General features: G+C 28.1%; 9 protein-coding genes across 9 annotated transcripts, besides 11 other annotated features; 6 read left to right on the top strand and 3 right to left on the bottom strand.

Annotated features, from left to right (window-relative positions):
• Positions 1 to 217: 217 nt before the first annotated feature.
• CMU_026060 (uncharacterized protein) lies at positions 218 to 1,690 on the top strand (the record flags this gene model as incomplete). The annotated part of the gene is made up of 1 exon (XM_002139912.1): positions 218 to 1,690. One exon carries the CDS (start codon positions 218 to 220, stop codon positions 1,688 to 1,690), a length of 1,473 nt encoding a protein of 490 aa, XP_002139948.1.
• Positions 543 to 573: a sequence feature (AT_rich).
• A 17-nt stretch (positions 1,691 to 1,707) lies between the features above and the next one.
• Positions 1,708 to 1,753: a sequence feature (AT_rich).
• On the bottom strand, positions 1,750 to 4,035 carry CMU_026050 (uncharacterized protein; the record flags this gene model as incomplete). The annotated part of the gene is made up of 1 exon (XM_002139911.1): positions 1,750 to 4,035. The coding sequence occupies one exon, from the start codon at positions 4,033 to 4,035 to the stop codon at positions 1,750 to 1,752; it is 2,286 nt and encodes a 761-aa protein (XP_002139947.1).
• Positions 2,257 to 2,303: a sequence feature (AT_rich).
• A 276-nt stretch (positions 4,036 to 4,311) lies between the features above and the next one.
• Positions 4,312 to 6,381, top strand: CMU_026040 (uncharacterized protein; the record flags this gene model as incomplete). The annotated part of the gene is made up of 1 exon (XM_002139910.1): positions 4,312 to 6,381. One exon carries the CDS (start codon positions 4,312 to 4,314, stop codon positions 6,379 to 6,381), a length of 2,070 nt encoding a protein of 689 aa, XP_002139946.1.
• Positions 4,358 to 4,385: a sequence feature (AT_rich).
• Positions 6,382 to 6,404: 23 nt separating the features above from the next.
• Positions 6,405 to 6,435: a sequence feature (AT_rich).
• CMU_026030 (S1 RNA binding domain-containing protein) lies at positions 6,426 to 12,272 on the bottom strand (the record flags this gene model as incomplete). Its single annotated transcript, XM_002139909.1, has 1 exon — positions 6,426 to 12,272. The coding sequence occupies one exon, from the start codon at positions 12,270 to 12,272 to the stop codon at positions 6,426 to 6,428; it is 5,847 nt and encodes a 1,948-aa protein (XP_002139945.1).
• Positions 12,273 to 12,795: 523 nt separating this feature from the next.
• On the top strand, positions 12,796 to 13,323 carry CMU_026020 (potassium channel tetramerization domain-containing protein; the record flags this gene model as incomplete). The annotated part of the gene is made up of 1 exon (XM_002139908.1): positions 12,796 to 13,323. One exon carries the CDS (start codon positions 12,796 to 12,798, stop codon positions 13,321 to 13,323), a length of 528 nt encoding a protein of 175 aa, XP_002139944.1.
• Positions 13,324 to 13,425: 102 nt separating this feature from the next.
• Positions 13,426 to 13,492: a sequence feature (AT_rich).
• A 164-nt stretch (positions 13,493 to 13,656) lies between these two features.
• Positions 13,657 to 13,687: a sequence feature (AT_rich).
• Positions 13,688 to 13,713: 26 nt separating this feature from the next.
• Positions 13,714 to 14,349, bottom strand: CMU_026010 (TATA-box-binding protein, putative; the record flags this gene model as incomplete). Its single annotated transcript, XM_002139907.1, has 1 exon — positions 13,714 to 14,349. One exon carries the CDS (start codon positions 14,347 to 14,349, stop codon positions 13,714 to 13,716), a length of 636 nt encoding a protein of 211 aa, XP_002139943.1.
• Positions 14,350 to 14,717: 368 nt separating this feature from the next.
• CMU_026000 (8-oxoguanine DNA glycosylase protein, putative) lies at positions 14,718 to 16,067 on the top strand (the record flags this gene model as incomplete). Its single annotated transcript, XM_002139906.1, has 1 exon — positions 14,718 to 16,067. One exon carries the CDS (start codon positions 14,718 to 14,720, stop codon positions 16,065 to 16,067), a length of 1,350 nt encoding a protein of 449 aa, XP_002139942.1.
• Positions 16,068 to 16,213: 146 nt separating this feature from the next.
• On the top strand, positions 16,214 to 17,122 carry CMU_025990 (acetyltransferase, GNAT family protein; the record flags this gene model as incomplete). Its single annotated transcript, XM_002139905.1, has 1 exon — positions 16,214 to 17,122. The coding sequence occupies one exon, from the start codon at positions 16,214 to 16,216 to the stop codon at positions 17,120 to 17,122; it is 909 nt and encodes a 302-aa protein (XP_002139941.1).
• A 487-nt stretch (positions 17,123 to 17,609) lies between these two features.
• Positions 17,610 to 17,644: a sequence feature (AT_rich).
• Positions 17,645 to 17,917: 273 nt separating this feature from the next.
• Positions 17,918 to 17,966: a sequence feature (AT_rich).
• An 89-nt stretch (positions 17,967 to 18,055) lies between these two features.
• Positions 18,056 to 18,122: a sequence feature (AT_rich).
• A 151-nt stretch (positions 18,123 to 18,273) lies between these two features.
• Positions 18,274 to 18,348: a microsatellite.
• Positions 18,349 to 18,751: 403 nt separating this feature from the next.
• CMU_025980 (putative ATPase family protein) lies at positions 18,752 to 21,970 on the top strand (the record flags this gene model as incomplete). The annotated part of the gene is made up of 1 exon (XM_002139904.1): positions 18,752 to 21,970. The coding sequence occupies one exon, from the start codon at positions 18,752 to 18,754 to the stop codon at positions 21,968 to 21,970; it is 3,219 nt and encodes a 1,072-aa protein (XP_002139940.1).
• Positions 21,971 to 21,973: the final 3 nt, after the last annotated feature.

Here is a 21,973-nt window from a genome sequence, read left to right as displayed (position 1 = left end):
CTTTATTACGAAGTTCCATATTTCTAAAAATATCCTTAGATTTTATAATAGCAATCTATAATATATTCTACACACAGTACACGACACATGCATACTGCATTTGTCTAGAGATGTCACATGAAATTTTGATTTAATTTGCGGTTATAATGTACTTAAAGCTACTATAGAGCTTTTAAAATAGCTGTAGTTAGTGAGATATTTGAACTATTGAGCTATTATGAGCTCCAGGTCACTAGAGAAGATATCAGGAATAGATGAAAACCTTTGTGTATTAAGTGAAGAAGTAAGGAATCTAGAAAACGAGATTAGAAAAAAAAATCAGCTAAACGAGAATAACACTGCAGTAAGTATCAATACTATATATAAGGATATGATGGATAAAAGTAGCTATGAAAGTAATGCAGACCCAGTATCAAATGTAACATGCTCCAAGATACATCTAAATGAATATGGAGGTATTAAATCTGATGAATTAATAATGAATGTAAATCAGGTAAATAATCAACAATATGAAATTCAGCAAACTGATAATAATTCTTGTGTAAATAAATTATTTAATGATAATTATTTAAACAAATCTTGTGTAGATCAAAATATCCCTAACTATGTTATAGAATTTACCGAGGCTAGAGAAATAAATAGACCTGAGATAAATAAATCTACTCCACAGAGAATTCTGGATCCAATTCATTCTAAAAACATCTTATATTCTACTCCAGTAACTAAAACAAATATAGGCAACTCACCTTATAAAGGATGTTTTCAATCTCCATATTATCAAACTATTTCCGATATGAGATATAATAGTCAAATAGTTACTCCTATAACAGCAAATATTCCATTTAATCAAGTAAATATGATATACTACCAACCAAACTATCTAGCATTGGGTAGTCCTATACCTTATGCATATTCTCCACCAGTAAATTCATGTCCACAAATTTTAGGTAGCTCAATGCAACCACCAACCAGCCTTATTCCTCCTAATTATACAGATATTAATCCTATATCTATCAATGGAGTTAATTCTATTCAAACTAGTTCTATGACCCCTATGATAGCAACTCCCACAATAAATCCAATTCCTAATTTAAATCCTACAACTACACCAGTTATGCAAAACTCTGTATCAGATTCCAAAACTGCAAAAAAAATCCCAATTCTTCCTGCAGAGTCTCCTATATTAGCCCAATATTTATTAACTGCAATGGCAGAAGAATGTATTCAAAAAAAGAAATCCTTTAAACAACCTTGTGAGGTTGAAAGAGTTCATTGTTTTAAACCGGAACCAAAAATTGATTTCAATAATCCAGTCAGATTCTCCTCAGATATCTTCAAGCGTAAATGTAGATTTCTAAAACATAACATGGGACATTCTAATATTAACAAGGATAATGGTGATAAAGTAGAAAACCAAATTCCAATCGAACAGACAGTTAGTCAACCTTCTCAGCCATCTTCTCAGCCATCCTCATGTGTGACATTTAAAGCCTCAATACCAATTAATATAAAACCAGATGATCCATTTTCAGATGCTATAGGTAAAGTAATAAGATCAAAAATAGAGACTTCTCAATTTAAAAATAATCAAATACTCTTTACAAACTCAACTCCCTGTGTAATGCCTCCAAACAATATAGTTTATGTAAATACCACCAATGGTCTAAGTACAAATATACATAGCTATTGAATGAGACATATAATGAGTTATTTTATATTTACGATAAATTTAAAATTTTTTTATAAATATTATCTTAAAGGAGAAAAGATAGATAGGAGACTATCAAGAACTATACTCCCAATAAATAGGAAAATAGAACCTGCAATAAAAAAACCATGAATACTTTTTGTGAGATAGTGGACAGGAAATCTATCTGGAAGAGAATGAAGAATTAAATTATGTTTTGTATTATATTCAAAGCTATTTTGATTATTAGGATCTGATAAATCTAAAATTCTTTGGATTTCCCAGGAATCCTTAAGAGTATCATGGTTAAATATTTTAATATATGTACGTTGGTAATTTACTGCCTTGACAACTATCTCACTGCATAATAAATATATTGTAGCATAATCCGCATAAATTTTTGAAATTTGTTTTCTATTGTTTTGATTGAAATGTACTAGACGAGGGTCTAATAATCTGAAAGGTCTTTTATTAATTAATAAACCATCATTTTTCCATAGTAATATCACACCTTTAATACATTCAAGTGATGTATATATTGGCATATATCCCAATTCAGTATGTGTATCAAATTTTATATTATTCAAAATATTTATAGTTTTAAGTAAATTTATATCTATACGTACAGGATATTTATTTAGATTTTTCCTTAATTTCCAATATCCAGTACTTATTGCGATTAAAGGTATTATTGAGTACATTGTAGGATAGTAATTTCTGTTATCATTTAAACTACTAGTGCTGTCTGAAATTCTTTTCGTCAATTTTATTTCTTGTAATTTATGATCTAATTCTTTTTTGAATTCTAACATTTTTAAATTTCTATCTCTAAGCTTTGTCAAATCTCTATTAGAAAATGATTCGTACTCCCACTTTAGTAATTTTGAATCCTGATATTTCATAACTAAATATTCTAAATATACCAACATATTATTTTTATGATTCACTAATTTGTTAATACTTTGACTTTTTGGATACAATAGCCAGTAAACATACATTTTAAAGTCATCAATATTCGAAGGGATCGAGTAGTAAAAAGGATCAAAGGGTAAAGGTTTAGTTAAGTATTTTGTCTTTTGCTTCCTATTCTCAGTTATGTAATAACGTTTCTCAAAAATCTCCATTGTAGCTAACATTATAAAGCAAATCTGATTAGATCTAAGAAAAGATCTTCTTGATACAGCTACATTTTTACGATGGAATACATAATAAAAGCTACTTCTATTAGGCTTTTCAATGTCTAAATTTACTCTTGTATCTGGATATAGAGTCATTGCAGCTAAATTTAAAACGCAAGAGTCTTGTCTATGATGGTATATATACATGTTTGGCATATCTTTAGGTAAATGAATCTTAAAACGTTTACTACTTTTACCTGTAATCCCATGTTTCTTATGTTTACTTGAGGTATATTGTCGTCCAAATATTTCTGTAGATTTCTCATAATAGTCTGTGTGTTCCATAAATTCTACAATAACATTTAATAAATCATTATAATTACTAGAATATTTGAATATTGTTATAAATTCATCTATTTCATTAGATGCAATTTTATATAGTAAAAACCATTGAGAATAAGAGGGATCAATTTTATATATTGCAAGCCATATATCATATAAATCTGTATTTGGGATTTCTGATTCAATATCTTCCAAATCTTGAAAATCTGGGACTTTTCCTAATGGCGAAGATGTTGGATCCTTACTTGATATTGACCACATGTACTCCCCATATATTCCACATACATATCTAGCAAAATTTCCAATGTTATCATTTTCTTTTAAAGATGTATTATTAATATTCTCATTTCTACTTATATAATCTAAACATTGGTTATATGTTGTTATTATTTGAAAGTCACTAGGCATTTCTTTATAAGTTTCTGCATTCATTGCAAGTTGTAAAGCAGTCCAAGAAGATTTAAACTTTATATTAATATCTCCTAAACACCAGTTGAATTTTAAAATATTGAGAACATCTAATCTAGTTCCAATTCTATTCTTTGGTATCGAAAATTCATCAAATATAGAACCAACTACATTTCTCTTTTTATTTAAGTCTAGAGAATTTGTGGCAGTTGAATTTTTATTAACATTCACTTTGTTTATTATTTTAGATCCATCTTTTATATCTACAGGTGATATAACATTAGGACTCAAGTAGTTGCCAGATATTATGTCTTGTATATTTAAGAAAATATCTTGATATTCTAATATACTGTCTGAATCTGCTGATACATATTGATAAATAGAATTATAATCATAATCTTCTAATTCTATTACTGAGCTTGTCGGGACTATATTTCTAATAATATATACCCATATTAGAGTCCGGAAATTAACTAGCATTGTCTCAAGCAGTTACAAATTCTGCTCCAATAATCTTTTTGTTCTATTTTATAAGAATTACTTTGTATATAAATTAACAATACTGTAGTCTAAGTCCCAATAAGTCAAAGCTTGACTGGTTTCTTTTCTTAGACAAATTTAGATTGGGAGATATCACACTATTAAATATGGCGGCCTTGACAAATCACAAGATAAGTAGAATGTTACTTTTTCTTAGTTAACACAAGGCCTAATCTACTTATAACTGTCTTTAAAATTATAGTGAAGTTAACTAAGATGACCTATAATTTAGGTAGAGTACATTTATATTTGAACTTAGGTCTTTTTATATTACATATAATAAATATAAAGTCTACATTTTGCATTGACCATGAAGAAGCTACTGACTTTGAAAATAATATTGAGACTGAGGAAACTACTGATTTTATAGCTACATATGGAGTTCCATGGATTGTAAAAGGTAATATGAAAGCTGATGACGAATATCAGCAAGAATTAAGTGATTTATTTTATTTGGAAGAATATAAATATGACTCATATAACGAAAAAGATGCTGAAATAAATCATTTTAACTCTATAAACAAAAATAAATGTGATAATTTTAGTGTTTTTAAGAGATTAAAGAGTATAAGAGAAGACCTTTTGAATAATTGGGCATTTAATATAAAATATGGAAGTCTAGAAGTACAAAAACAGACATTTTGGAGAGTATTAGGTAAAGTTTCAACTACTCATAGTAAAACGTATCCAAATTATTGGAATCCACCAAGAAATTATAGTGAATGTTGGGGACAACTAGAGAAGTTAGCTTTAGATAGAGCAATTGAACTATACTCACGTAAATTTACTATATCTGAAATTTTGGAAACTAAACATAAATCCTCAGATAACAAATTAGGGAATATAGAAGAAGATGGCATGACATATGATGAAAGTACTATAACTACTTCTGCATCTGAATCAGGTAAATTTATAACATCTAATTCAGATAAAGTAAAAGACTTGTTTATCCCAATAAATATATTAGCTACAAACAAATCTGACATAAATATTAATAGAAAAGTCTATAGAGATTTCATTATAAATACTGTTGATGATACTCCATCATTAGATTCTGCAATAACTCAGACTTGTGAAATGTATATGAACATAGTACTAAATATCTATAAACATGCAGATAATTTAAGTAACTATGATTTTGCTTATATTTCAAAGAATAAAATAATGTACAATAAATGGTTATATCTTTACCAGATATCCCCAAACAAAAGTTTATGGGATATATTTCTTCAACTAATTACATTTAGGGGTGATCTATCAATATATGGTCTTAGTAATGGAGATACACCTATATTACCAAGCCAAAAGAGAATGTTTTTACCTGAGCATGCTCCAGACTTTTTTGAATTTACTACAATCCCTGAGCAGTGCTCAAATAATCTTCTTGCTCTTTCAATGAATCCAAATTTTAAGATACGTCTGGGAGTATCAAAGATACCTAAAATTGTTCACCTTGGACGATTTGTAAGATATGTCGAAACCACAAGTGCTCAAAGATATATTTCAATGAATTTATGTATTAAAGCTATAAAGGTACTTGAAATGTACCAAGCATATTATTACCGACAGATTAATGAATATAGACCTGATCCTTATAGCTCATTCTATTGGCAGATACCTAATTGGAGTAGCTTAGGAGGATATGTTAGTTATATACCTTTGGATTCTTCGGTATTACAACCAAGAAGAGATCAATTTGTGTGGTGTTTATTGTGGTGTTCAACGGAATATGCAAGGACATATTCACATTATAGGGCAAATCCTATTAAATTAGAAGCAGATATTTTACATATACCTATGAGAATACCAAATATAGATCTTAAGGGGAATATTGAAACTTGTATTGCAATTATGAAGAGTTTTTGGGAAGTAGGCATTTTAACTATAAACAAAAACAAGTATAGACCTCTACTATTAAATTCTTCAGAGGAGGTATTAGCTGATCATGCAACATTATACTATATATGCGGAATAATATTGAAATGTAGAGCTACATTTCATAGGGCTTATCTCAAGGAATATCAAGCTCATCTGATAAATGAAGAAGTTGAAATGATGTATGATACACAAGATCCATCTTCTGTATTCAGTCATATCAATAGTAGATCATTAACTCTTAAATTACCTCGCCTTAAATCAATAAAAAAAGCTAAGACAATCATTTATGGTATAATCTCAACTGTATTATTTGGTTCAGTAGCCGGATCATTAATTGTACACTTTTCGATAGTTCCAAACTTTACTCCTGATTCATCAATTCATCACAATACACTAGCAAGAATTTAACTTTGATATTTAGCATAGTTCACATTTATAATAATTTTAGTAAATTATATTTTTGATTCTATTTTTTGAACATATTCAGCAGCATATTTTTGTACAATTTTTTGATCTTCTAGAGAACCATATTCTTTTTCAAAAGCAAGCCATCTAGAAAAAAGGAATTTCATTTTTCTTGGTTTTAAGTCATTTCTAATAGCTGATTTGAATATAGATCTAATAATATTAATGTCGACTTCAGAATTAGATGAGTTGAAATATTTTATGACTGCATCAAAGTATTGAGACCAAAGATCTATACGTTTAGGGTTTTCACTTATTAAATTCTCAAATATTGTTCGTGCTCTGTTGAAATTACCAGATTCTAACTCGACACGAGCAATATCAGTGATTAATCTGATTAATTTAATTCTACCAATACTTTGAAGTGCTTTTGGAATAATTTCATCTCTTGCCTGTTGTACTTTGTTATTCTTAAATAGACACTTTATATACTCTAACCAAACTTTACGACTTTTTGAAAATTTCTTCAGGGCTTTTTCCAAAATTAAGAGAGACCAAACGTTGTAATTAAATCTTGATAACGATTGGGAGCATTGTATATACAACTTCTTTGGATTGCCCACATTCCTATATGCTCTTTCAAATAGTGACTCGAAATTTTTAGGTAACTCTTTTTCTGATGAATTATTAATGTTGAACTTTCCAAAAGCAATTTCCATATTCAAATATGCAATCCAAATATTCCATCTCTCTATATCTTCACTATATGAAACATTTCTTAAAGCTCTTTCTGCTACAATTCGTGCTTTTTCTAATTCATCTAATTCAAGGAAGTATGACATATATTTGATCCATAAGGATGAAACGTCTTTGTGGGATATTAATAGTCTTTCAAAGTCATTAATAGATTGTGGATTCATACTTGACTCAATAAGTTTCAATTCCTCACTTCTAATTTCATGTTCAGCTGCTAACTGTTTTGCCAGTTTCTGTTGTCTATTTTTGGGCTTTTCATGAAGTTCAGTTTCTTTAAGTATTTCATCTTCAGAGTATTCATGGACATTAGATTCTATAGAATCTTGCATATTATTTTGTATACCATCTTGTATTATAATATGTTCATGTAATAATTCATTATCAGCTAAGTATTCCTCACTAATAATCTCAGAATTAGATAGATTTTGTGTTGTATCATTAGCACACATAAGTTGATTGTCTTCATTATCTGTACTTTTACTTTCAGAATCTTCTAGTAATTCTTCGAAATTTTTCTCTTTCAAACTAACCCATATTCTGTTACTATTACTATCTACTTTAATTATTTTGCAAAGAACATCATCTCCAACTTTGTATATTGATGGAAGAAATTGAGTAATCTTATTTGAATAATCATTCATACTCTCATTAAGTGGGCATAGAGCATTTATTCCATCAATTGTATCCTTTAAAGTAACAAAAATCCCAAACTTAGTAGAAACATGTTTAATTTTCCCAGCTAATATTCTCCCAATATACAAATCCTCAAATCTTAATTTACCAAGTAGATTGGTTTCATAATTACTAAGTTGCTCTTCTCCATTACCATGTGAATTTAAATCATCTAATTCTGAATAATCTTTCTGTTGAGATATCTTTAATATTACATTATCACTTTGTAGTCTGGATAGACTCAGGTCAATTTTATTTTCTTCAAGGCCACCTATAACTAGTATTGGATTTAATAGTTTACCTATTGGGAATAATTCCCTTGCTTCTTCTTCAGTAGTTGTTTTATTAGATAACTCCCTAAGCTTAATACGTCCAATTAAATTACGTCCTATATGTACAAAAACACCTTGTTTACCACTGTATTTGATATATCCATTAATTAGAGATCCTAATTTTATATCATTAATTGATTTAGGACGACTAGTACTACTCGTCTCTATATTTTTTATTATAGACGATCGATTAGATGCATCCCAGATAAGTTGGACATACTTTTTACTTCCAGTATGACTAATTAAAACTCTTTTATTCTTGCTAAGTTTTCCTAACACTTTGACGGTTAACTTTTTCCCTACTTTATATCTATCTTCAGATATTGGATCATTAATCCATATATCATCTAATTCTGTACAGTGTATTCTCCCATAATTCTTTTCATCAAACTTTACAATTAATCCTTCATAACCTTGTAATACTCCAACAACTTTACATAATACGTTATTACCTTCTTCAAATTTTCTAATGCTACTTTCTTTCATGACCTCTTTGATTATTCCTACCATTATTGGTATATGTTTCTTGTTTTTATCTAAAGTATTTGTAGGGATTGAATACTTAATTAAACATTTATATAATTTAGAATCACTATTAGATATCTTATTACCATAAAGTAATATTGGTAAAGATATTTTTGTATCAATGTTTTTATATTCCTTAATTTTGTTTAGCTGTAAGTTCACACACTGGAGACAAAATACTCCATTATCTATCAACAAATGAGTATTTTCAACTTCTACATATTCCTGGTTATCTATTAATTTAGGAATTATTCTTTCAAGTAACAATTCAAACCAGTTTGTATCTTGGAGTCCAATATTTTTTATTAACTTCCTAGTTTGTTCATCAATGAGTTTCATTCCTAAATTGAAACTATTAATTATATCACTTGAAATGAGTAGGCTATTTACTATTTGGTTTTCTTTAAAATAAATATTAAATACTATTCCACTTATTATTTCATTTTTATTTATTTTTGTATCATCTAAAATCATTGCATTGAATTTTAAATTATCTTTAGTTAAAATTAAAGCTGTATTCTTACTAGAAGTTTCCACATAATCAATTTCAAATGAAACAATTGAACCTCTCATTAAATATGAATTATGATACATACATAATTTAGAAATAATTTTTTCATACAAAATATTATTCCGAATTATATTAACAAATCTTTCCTCTATATCATTATTAGCCACTTTGAAATTGCCATCTTTGATACTTAAGATTAGTGAACGAGTAGGAATAAGTTCATTCTTTAATACTTTCACAGATACAGTTTGATCGAGTGTAAAACGATCTTTTAACATACTAACTCCATCAAAGTATGTAACTTTACCTATTAGGTGTTTAGGAACTATTCCAGTCATATTCCACCTTCCTAAACTAACTAATAATCCATAATTGTCAATATGACGGATATATCCTAAATAAGTATCATCAATAGTAATGTTATTTAGATCTGATTCATACTTAATAAATACTTTACTCCTCAATAATGATTGTTTTAAGCTACATATAGGGAGATTTAAGGATATATCTTTATATTGCTTACTTATTCTACAATATACCTCCAAATTGTGGTGAATAGGATTGCTTAGATATGTAAAGTATATTTCAGATTCATTTAAAATTCCCTGAATATCGTCCAATGATTTTGATTGCTTATATCTTTCCATTAAAAGATCATGAATTACAGATGAATAATTAACATCGTCAGAAATATGATTCCTAGGTACAAGGCATAAAATATATTTTGTAGTCTCATCTACACTGCAAGAAATCAAAAATAATAGTCCTTGTTTTGTAGGACAGATAAAATTTGATAATTTCAAAGCTACACTTGATAATTGATCTATGTTTGGATAAATGATATAATTATTAGTTCCTAATAATTGGTATATCTTAGATTGGTCAAAATAGTTCACATCTGAAAAAATAACTTTAAAAATAGGTAAAATATTTGTTGTTGAACTATCAACAATAGAGTCTGCTATTTCCAATTTTATAAGCTTTGTTATCGGATCTATATGGACTATCCTCACAGTTAATATATCACCAACATTAGGTTCAAGTAAATTAGAGTTTATACCCTCCTTTCTCCTTTTCTCAATATATTCGTTATAAGATAGTGAACCAAAAATCTGACCAAAGAATCTGACTATTATAAAACCACTTTTATCATTTGGATCTTCATTGGGACGAGATACTCTACTGACATATCCAACTGCTACTTTACCAATAGATAAATCCTTTTCTGGATCTACAATAGCTGGTAATTCATCATTAATTAATCTACTTTTTGCAGTTAAAAGTAGCATTGGATTCCAACTAGTATTATTTTGCTCAAAACGCAAAATTCTAAACTTGTAAGAACGACCTACTTGATAATGTTTCTTTATATAATCTATTTCATTATTTTTCTGTTTCCTTGAAATTCTAGTATTAAGTAAATGTTCTCTATATACGCGACCAGTAATAAAATCAGATAATTTAACAGAAAGCCCCCAAGGTTTAACATTTACTACTTGAGCATATACAATGTCACCTGGTGTGACATCTCTAGAACATAAATAAGGTTCATTAACGAGTTTAGAGTCAAATGTTACAAATCCTATATGCTCTATTCTTGAAAAAATCAAGAAACGACAGTCACTTTGTATTTCAGATCCAATCCTAACATTTCCCTTAATATTTGCAGTTTTAGTATGTACTAATAGCCACCTATTACAAGGTTCAATGTGATTTTCTTTTTTTTCTAGCATTTCTTCATTCTTATAATCATATACATAAAGTAATAATTTTATAGATGAATCTTTTCTATTATTATCCCAGACAACATTCCTCATACAAATAACTGAGTTTTTTTTCTTAAGATTTTCTGAATAGCTATCAATATTTTTATATGATATAATCCTTGATCCGGCTGATATTATTGGTTTTTTATAAAAAAAGCACAAATTGCTATTAATATGTGGCAATAGAGAAAGTACAATACGTTTTTTTTTGCCTGAAATAATTGCTATTACTCTAGCTGTAATAAAAGATCCTCTTACCATTTTCTGACAATCTAGTTTTCTTTTCTTCCTCTTATCATTATTAGAATCACTTAATTCATTCCTTTTCATAATATTTTGTAGTGGATGGTAGTTATGTTCTACTGGAATTATTCCTATAAATGCCCCCATACTAAATGTCACTAATAAAGCGACATTCACTTCCTCATCCTGACTAATTTGTCCTATTTCATTTCCATCTGGTCCTAGTGTTTTAATATAATCTGATAAATCATTGCTTTTAGGAGTAATCTTTGTATTTCTATCTTTATCTCTAGATATTGGTGGAAGAATCTCACCATTTTTACCAATAACACCTTGGATTCTACACTCCACTTTCATTCCTGGCCTTATTTCCTTACTCTCCAAAGTCTCATTTCCTAGTATAGCTATATTAGAACTATTTTCATTACAAGTACTTTGCAAAGGTTGGCATAACAGAATTTGTTGCTCAGCCATATATTCATCTATATATACTGGCAAAACATGACCTAAGCTCATCGATCTAGCATTTAAATCATTTGTTTCACACTTTATAAATGCCATCCTTATTCCAGGTATAGACACATCTAATGTATAGCCATAATCTTCTATTGATATAATAGTAGCTGATATAACATAACCTTTTAGTCCAAGTGCTTTAGAAGAGAAAGTCAGCCCTGCATTAACTATAGAAGGTCTTATTGTCACTTCAACCCTTCCCTTTGAACTACAAATAATGGCAGCTATCACAATATCTCCAGCTTTAAAACGTTCGTCTAACAAGAGATTTCGTAACTTCTCGTTGCTTGCTTCATCTTCTAATGTATTATTTATTGTGGCTAAACCGAAATGGCCACCTGGAAGTGATAATTTTAGTTCCTTATCATAAACTTCATCTATTATGCAGAATAACAAAGTTCCTGTTACCAGTTCATCTCTATGTATATTTCTAATGTTTGGTATTTTGCTTGTTTTGTTTGTTAAGCTCAGACCAATAAAGTCACTATCTGGATTTTCCATAGTATCCAAATTCGAGATAATAGACTCATTATCATTCAAACTTAGATCTTCCTCAACTTCCCGTTTCCCCATTTCACTTTATAGTTAATGGTTACTAAAAACTTCTTACGGTGTCACATTATGACAGACACGTAACATTCCTCCATCTACTCACGCGCTTTTATGTAAGCGCTGCCTTGTTTTATTAGAGCTTTTCCTAGTTTTCTATAGGTAAGGAAAATACTCAGTAAAGGCAAATACTAGATAATACAACATAAATTTAGTTTAGTATATTTTTTAACAGTTACATATATCCTATGAGTAGTATAGAAAGTATGGAGTTGTATAGTTACACTTTTTAAGAGTAGTGACCCTTATCTTTTTAATTATATAATAGCTATTATTTATATTCAATAGCCTCATAAATAGTGGCAATATTCTTATTAAATTTGCGTGCATATAAATAATTTTGGTGTGGATCTCTATGAGGTATACGTCACGTCATGCATGCACTTCTTTTTTTCTTTTTTTAATTATACACCGGTATAGGAATCTATTGCACTAATCTAGTCTAACTTGCTCTTCACTCTTTCTATCAATTTTATATCCAAAAAATATGAATGAAAAAAGAATTCGTGTAAATGTAGGTGGAATAGTCTATGAAACAACTAAAGAGACTTTAGTAAGTAGTTATGGAGGTGCTAGCTACTTTTCAATTTGCCTCTCAGAAAATAATAAAGAAGAGATTTTTGTAGATAGGAATGGGCAGCTTTTCCAATATATACTAGACTATCTACGTACTGGTTCTATAGTATCAATACCTGAAAAGATACATATTTTGAGAGGCTTAATATTGGAAGCAGATTTTTATCTACTTGAACCACTATCTAATGCTTTAACCAGAAAACTCGAACAAATCATCATTGAAAGAAATATAGGAAATTTTCCCACAAGTAACTTGCTATTTAGTAAAAAAGAAGAGCCTGAATTAATAAGTGATCAACTGTTTCATGACCAAACAAATAATTCGTTTGATAGTAAAAATCCAAATCAGCTCTGTAAAAAGTGTTCGCACTATTATTTGAAGACACATGAAAATAGTACAAATCAAATGCCAATATTTTCTTTAAATGAAGACTTCTGATTAATTCAGTTATTAATGGAACTAACATGAAAGTAATTATAAATAGGTTCAATACTTTGAAATTAAGGTTAGAGTCAATCAATTTTATGAATTTGTATAGCCTATATATTATCTATAAAAATAAACATAAATACTTTTATATTTAAGTAAATTTGCATTATAAATTAATGACAAATCGATAAGTAATAAAAAAAAATATAGTATTATAATCAAGCCCTAAAATACAAAATCATATTTTTTTTATTAAAATAGGAAAGAAACCAAATAATTATGATCTAAAGTATACTATTTGGCAGAGTAAGTAATAATATACAAGTGATAAACTACAGTATCATAAAATTATATTAAAATTCTAAATTTATTTGTAAAGTCTCCACAATAAATTAAACCTTACTTTCTATATTGACATAAAACTGGATATATATTGTCAAATACACTACAAATTTCTTTATAGCTCCTGCAACCAGTAACAATAACCTTTCCAGAAACAAACAATAGTATAACAGCTTTTGTTGGAGAATTCTCAGGATGATACCTATAAACCAAACCAGGAAATAATTCCGGCTCATAATTACAAAATTCTCTATGATCATATGCAAGCCCTTCAAGTCTAATTGGAAATTTACAATCTGCAGTAGCAATCATATTTTCCATCCTGAAATTGCTAAATTTAACCCTAGGATGTCCACTCTTTTGGCAAATTTTAGCCATCTTCTTGCCACCATAACGTGCATCATTTTCATTTCTTGCTCCTGTTATCATCATTCTGCCACTACGAAAAAGTAATCCTGTGCATCTTGGTTCTCTCAATCGCATTACAACAGCATTTACTTTCTTTGGATTATATTCTGCATTTCTTGCGCTAATTGCAATAGATCTTAGGTCTAATTCGCATTGTAAATGAACACTGGCAATAATATTCTGAATCTCAGGCATTACTCCACAGTCATTCCCAGTAGTTATACTCAAGCTATTATCATTATTAAATTTACTTTCACTTAATGATAGACAACTTTTACTACTCATCTTCTTACTGTTATTCAAGATAAATCAAAGATCTAGATATATTTAAAAAGGAATTTTAATCAAGTACACACTGTAACATTGCCGTTTTGTATATTTTATCACTTTACTTCTAGAAAAAAGTAAGAAAATAATGTAAATAGGATAATTCACAAACTTTTATTGTATCCTTTTAGTAGACCTAGACCTCCACCACTATTTAATATCAAATATTATAGTGGCGCAAATTTTACCGCTATAAGGAGATTCACTTTTCTAATTACTGTAATCCTTATTTACCCCAAATATTCCTACAAATTGCGCTTTTCTTATGTGTATAAATTGTCTCGGTACTGTATTAATTGTGTGCACTTCTCATGTAATAAAAATATATGGAGAAGGTCCAAATCCCAACTAATATATATATACCAGAATATATAAGCCTTGGGATAACAGCTAATGAACTTAGAATTTCGAAATGTCTACCAACCGGTCAATCTTTTTCATGGTATTCTATTGCTGATGGCACATTTGTAGGTATTTTAGGCCATAGAATTTTTCAGATGAAAGAATTACCTAATGATACATTATATAGATGTTTATATACTGCTTGTAGTAATGATAATAGTAACCAATACATACAAATAAAAAAAAGGAAGATGTCTACATATGAAGGAAGTTCTACAGCTGATGTATCACCTACAAATGAGGTTAAATATATAAAAATAAAGGATTCAACAGATATATATATAAGTGATATATCAAATAATCAAGTATCCTTAATTGATGGTAATATATCATATTATTCAGATTTCAATTCAATAAATTCTCCAGTAGAAAATTCTACAGATAATAATCAAACTCAAAAATCTTGTAATAATTACTCTAATTTTAACTCAGTTTTTTATTGTTGTAATTCAACTCCACAACAACATATTGAGCATTACTTTAATCTAAAATTTGATTGGGAAAAAGAATATAAAAATTGCCATTTATATTCTGAAAAATCTAATAAAAGGATTACTAATTATTCCTTATCTAATACATATTCAATATGGAGTAAAAGTGACAAATCAATACTTTCATGCCCAATAGGTATTAGGATGTTTAATATTGATCCAGTAGAAGCTACATTTTCAGCTATTATTACTGCAAACAATAACATTCCACGGATTACCTCTATAATAGAACGTATTAGAATTTCATATGGTACTTATATTTGTAGTATAGATCATAATAAATTATTGGAAGAAACTAATAATTTGAATTTCTGTAATAATAAAATTCCAAATATTAGACATTATTATTCATTTCCTACATGTGATGAAATATTTAAAAATGCTTCTATAGAACACTTAAAATCTCATTGTGGTACTGGATATAGAGCTAAAAGTATTATAACTAGTGCCAAGATCATTCATGATATTGGTGAATTTAAATATTTTAACTATTTAAAGAGTTTAGAATATCATGATGCTGTTTCTGAATTATTAAAACTACATGGAGTTGGAAGAAAAGTGGCAGATTTTATTTTATTATCAGGTTTAGGATTTACACAAGCAGTGCCTATAGATACACATATGCTTAAAATTCTCAAAAGATATAATCATAAATTTCAAAATACTTCTTCACTAAGTAAATTATGTTATGAGGAAGCTTCTAGATATTTTAGAGAAAAATTTAAATTAGCCCCTGGTTGGGCTCAACTTGTATTATTTAGTAACTCAATAATAAAAAAATAAGAGAAAACTAATTTTTAATATTCCTTATATAAAGTTAACCTCCATTTAATGTATTTGTAGGTTGCCGGGTTTTCATTGTTGAACTTCACACCTTAAATATCTTCACTATATAAGTGCATATATTTGTACTTTTCTTGAAGCTTATTATGAATGTATCCTCTTCAGCTTTCCCCCCTAATAGTTCTGGCCCTATTTATTATAGTAGAGTGCATAAAGCATACTTATCATGGACAAATAATAGAAATAATACCTGTATAGTACCAAACTTATTTATAAGAAAAATTTCAAAATCAGATATAGATCAATTGTATGATTTACATAAAGAGCTCTTCCCTATTGTTTATGATTCACAATTTTATGATACTATTATATCAGGTTCTACACTTGGTTGGGCTACAATATGGAACTGTGATAGTAATGATGAGTTTCAAGGTCAATATATTGTTGGATTTGTGACTGTATCACAGAATCCACAAATTATAATGGAAAATGATTATCATTATGTAATTAGAAATACAAAGTATAAAGATATATTAGATAATAATACAAATGATAATAAACATGAAATACAATCAGAAACAAGATCTATTAATAATACAAATAGTATAGTAGATAATAAAGTTAAAAATATGATATGTGAAAATCTTGTATATATATTAACTATGGGAGTAGTACAAGAATTTAGATCTCTTGGTATTGCAAAGAACTTAATTGAATTTACTTTAGATTATTATAAAATATATTATCCCAAGGTTGAAGCTATATATCTACATGTTGTTGACTATAATTCTAAGGCTATTCAATTATATAGGAGACTCGGTTTTCAAGAACTTCTTCACTGGGATCATTTTTATAGAATAAAAGATCAATATTATGGATCTTTCCTATATGTTTACTATTTTAATAGAAATCTTGAAATTCAACAAGAAATAAAAGATAGTGATAATTCTAATAATTCTAGTGAATTTCCAATTTTAAATTATTGCAGTGATATTATCTCTAAATCTTCAGAGTATTTAAAAAATTTTAGATTAGGTTATAAACTTAATAACTAATATATTTACTAACTGACAAATTGTTTATGATTAATAAATTAAAGAAATAATCCCTATATATTGTTACTATTACTTAAATAGTTATCTTTTATTTCTAATTAAATTAACTTTTTTTTACCCAACTTATAAGAATGATATCAATTCAATCATTCCAAATATTTGTCAATTTAATAGTTTTTTCAGAATTATCAAAAATACTAATCTCTTGAAATTACAAAGAGTGTCAATTAAAAGTTAAATTAGTTTTGAATATTAAAAAATTACATGTATTTAACTTGTATAATCTGAAATTTGATTTGATTATCAAAAAATATATTTTATACAGGTATAAAATAGGTTATAGCTACTAGTATAATAAAAATATTTGGAACTTAGGTAATAAGTAATCTAGGTCAATATATATTCTATATCTCATTAATAATTACTTTTTTAACTTTATTATTAGTAAAGCCTATGAATTGACAAAATAGTATTTAATGCAATACCCATATATTAATAGATTATATATAATAATATATTAAAGGATTTGATATTTTTTTGAAACCTTTAGTATTAAGGAAAATATTATTGGTTCTCTAGAATAAGTTTTAATATTTTATGTATATTTATATCACAAAACCAATTTTATTTCATGAAAATTACTTAGGGAATTTATAAATGTACTTATATAGTGATATAATAAGCTGTTAAACTAAAATAATAGATACAATTAAGTTACTATAATTTTATAACTTGTATTCACATTTCTTGAATTTAGTAAATATACTTCTAAATTCATATAATAAGCCACTCTTCTTTTAAATTACTAATTTAAAAATAACATTATATATTATATTGATTATTACATCATAATATACATAGATATTTTTACTGTTGAACTTTGTTTTTAGCCAACTATCCAGTATTTGAAGATTTTTTGAATATTCTGGGAAGTATATATTCAATTTACTTTATTTTAAAATATATTAATATTGCATATATTTTAAAAATAACTAAAATAGATTATCAGATTCCATTATTACTTGTTTTTTTAAGTTAGATCTTTATATTACTTAATCAAATAAATAGGAAAGATTCTGTCTTTTGAGTATATAGAATAAGATCTTAAATAATGTACCTAGGTATTTGAAATACAAATATTAATATTTATATAAATTATATTTAATATTATTACATTAAATAAAAGTTATATAATAATCTAAATTGAAATATATTAAAATTAAATTTTGTCAGAAACTATTTAAAAGATACTAAACTGTACATTTTAGATTTGTTAGATATAAATATCAGAAAGGATACAAACCAAATAATATAAATGGATAAATTTGAATATCTGATTTAAATATAGTGTAAACTAATCTGAATTTTTTATTAGAGCAAGATATTTACTCTAGATTGGAGGAGTTATTTATATCCTTAAAAACTTTTTTTTAGGGTCTTTTGTTTATAGCGCTATATATTTAGAATATTTATCCCGTGTCGCGGGTTGACATATTATGACAAGACAGTTAAAGAGAAGATTAAGTTTAGTTTATTTTAGCCTGAGGCAAATTAGTCATTATTACAGATTGTCTTCAGCTGAAGGGAATTGATATTATTTGTGGAGTACTATAGGATTTAGGATCAATCATGAAGAAAAAAGTCGATTCCAGACTTAAAACATTATTAGAAAATAACATAGCACGGCGACAAAGAAGTCTGTTTGTAATTGTTGGTGACAATGGAAGGTACCAGGTCTCAAATTTTTATTATTTACTTAGTAATATGCTACCTAGTAAACCTTCCGTATTATGGTGTTATAAGAAGGATTTAGGATTTAGCAGTAATCGTAAATCACGAATGAAACAGTTAAAAAAACAAGCTAAAAAAGGCAAACTAGATCCAAATGTGGATGATCCTTTTGAATTATTTATTTCAAATTCAGATATTAGATATTGTTATTACAAAGAAAGCTCTCAAATTCTTGGTAGGACTTTTGGTATTTGCATATTACAAGACTTTGAAGCTTTAACACCAAATATTCTTTGTCAAACTATAGAAACTGTAGCTGGAGGTGGAGTAATATGTATTTTATTACATACAATGTCATCACTTAAAAGTTTATATAATACTGTTATGGATTTTCATGAAAGATTTATTGGAAATGAGAATCTTTATTCAGGTAAAATAATTTCCAGATTTATTCCTAGATTGATATACTCATTTTCAACTTGTCCAAATTGCATTATAATAGATGATGAAATGAATATTTTGCCAATATCCAAGCATATTATGAATATTAAACCAGAAAATACAATGGTAGAAGATATTTATTTGGTGAATAATAGATATTCACCAGATGAAAATAAAAATAGGTGTCAATCATTTAGAAATGTTTATCTTTCTGGAAAGAGTAAGTCTAATGAATATATTTCACTTGAGGAATCCTTAGCAGGTACAAATGTTGGAAAACTTATTGAAAATTGTGCAACCTATGATCAAGCACAAGCTGTTGTACATTTAATGGATACCATATTTAACAAAGATTTAAATGCAACAATATCATTGACTTCAGGAAGAGGTAGAGGTAAATCAGCAGCATTGGGTTTAGCTCTATCTGGAGCTATTTCTTATGGTTATAGTAACATATTTATTACTTCACCTTATCCAGAAAATGTATCTACAGTCTTTGAATTTGTAGAAGTTGGACTTATAAGTCTTGGATATACAGAACACAAACATTTTGAATTAATCAGATCCAAAATATTGACTGATATTCGTGTTGGAGGTGGTAAGTCTCATGTGAATAGTCACCTTATTCGTATAAATATTTTTAAAGAGCATAGACAGACAATTCAATATATAAGCCCAGAAGACTATAAGTTAGTGTCACAGGCTGAGTTAGTTGTTATGGATGAAGCTGCAGCCATACCATTACCCATTGTGAGAAAGTTTTTAGGATCACATATCTTTATAATGTCTTCAACTACAAATGGTTATGAAGGTACTGGCCGTGCATTGTCAGTGAAATTAATTTCAGAACTAAAGAAATCCTGCTCCTCTTTAAAGAATGGTATAGTAGATAGTAATGGAATATCACCAAGTACTTCATTTAAAGAAATTAATTTAAATGAACCGATTCGTTATGGTAAAGGTGATCCTGTTGAAAAGTGGCTTTATGATTTATTGTGTCTTGATGCTACAAGTCCTCCACCTTTGAATCCATCAATTAATGAAGATTCAAGAAGTGAAATTTCTACTATACTTGCATCTCCATCACTATGTCAACTTTATAGGGTTAACAGAGATGCTTTATTTTCTCATCATCCAGCAAGTGAGAAATTTTTACATAATATGATGTCACTTTTTGTATCTTCACATTATAAGAATACCCCAAATGACTTAATGCTTATTTCTGAAGCCCCAAATCACAACTTATTTGTTCTATTACCTCCATTTAATCCTGATACAAAGATTTTACCACCAATTTTGGTTGCTATTCAGATTGCAGTAGAAGGTGCACTTTCTTCTGATTATATCAAGAATAATTTATCTAGAGGACTGAGACCATCTGGTGACCTTATCCCTTGGACTTTATCCAACTATTTTGTTAGGGAAAACTTTGGTCAGCTAACTGGTATTCGAGTTGTTCGCATAGCAACACATCCTTCAATACAGCGTATGGGATATGGTAAACATGCTTTACAACAGCTTATTCTTAAAATAGAAAGTATAAGTACTGAGGATTTGAAGTTTGATGAGTTAATACATGATAAAAAAGATGAAGAATTAACTAAATCCACTGAAAATAACATCGATTCTATCTCTTTTAGAGATCATTTACAGAAGGAAATTATAGAAGTAAATAGAACTATCCCCCCCTTATTAGAACCTCTCGAAAACATCAACTATATATTAAAACCATCTGAGAATATTGATTATATTGGTACATCTTTTGGAGTTACTCTTGATCTGTTTAAATTCTGGTCGAAACTCGAATTTATCCCAGTATATATCAGACAACATATGAGTGATATAACTGGAGAGCACTCGCTCATTATGCTTAGATCATTTGGTAAAAATTGGGTTAACCTTTTTGCGCAGGATTTTGTTTGTAGAATCATCCAGTACTTATCTTCTCCTCTATTCAATAATTTTAGTACGAGTTTAGCTCTATCATTAGTCAAGTCACTCGACAATTCATCAAATAAAGTGAAACCTTTAAAACCAAGCATAACTAAAGATAATCTTCACCATTCTTTCACTCAACATGACTGTATTCGTCTTTCACGTTATGCGAAACAAATGGCAGATTTTGCCTCAATAGCAGACCTCGTTCCAATTATTAGTCAATTATATTTTGAAAATCGTCTGACAGGGGTTTTTATATCTTACATACAGGCTGCTATATTACTTGGATTAGGCTCACAACGTAAGAAAATTGATGAAATAGCAGAAGAGTTCAATATTCCATCTTCTCAACTTTTAGCATTGTTCAACAAGGCTATACACAAAATCAATACATATATTCAGTCCAACATTGAAATTAGTATTGACAGTAATAAAAATAGTACTACAATTGATGACTATTCCTTAAAAGCTTCCATTATAGAAACAGCTGAAGAAAATCCTATACATAATAAAATCCCTGAGGGTACATCTCCTGAGAGGACCACAAGTAAAGATCTCACTGGAAAAAGTCTTATTTTAGATCATATGGAAGAATTTGAAGAGTTTATTATTCCAGATAATATTGAAGAAGCAGTATCAAAAGTGAAAAAACCTATTGAATCTGCAAAATTTAATGTTAAGAGAAGTTTAAATTTACCAAACTGCAAAAAAAATTTTGGTAAAAAAAAAAAAGTATGATAA

Source organism: Cryptosporidium muris, genomic scaffold, assembly GCF_000006515.1.
Source record: "Cryptosporidium muris RN66 scf_1106632353999 genomic scaffold, whole genome shotgun sequence".
In the NCBI taxonomy this organism is placed as follows: Eukaryota; Apicomplexa; class Conoidasida; order Eucoccidiorida; family Cryptosporidiidae; genus Cryptosporidium; species Cryptosporidium muris.
This window is presented reverse-complemented; position numbering and strand designations above follow the sequence as displayed.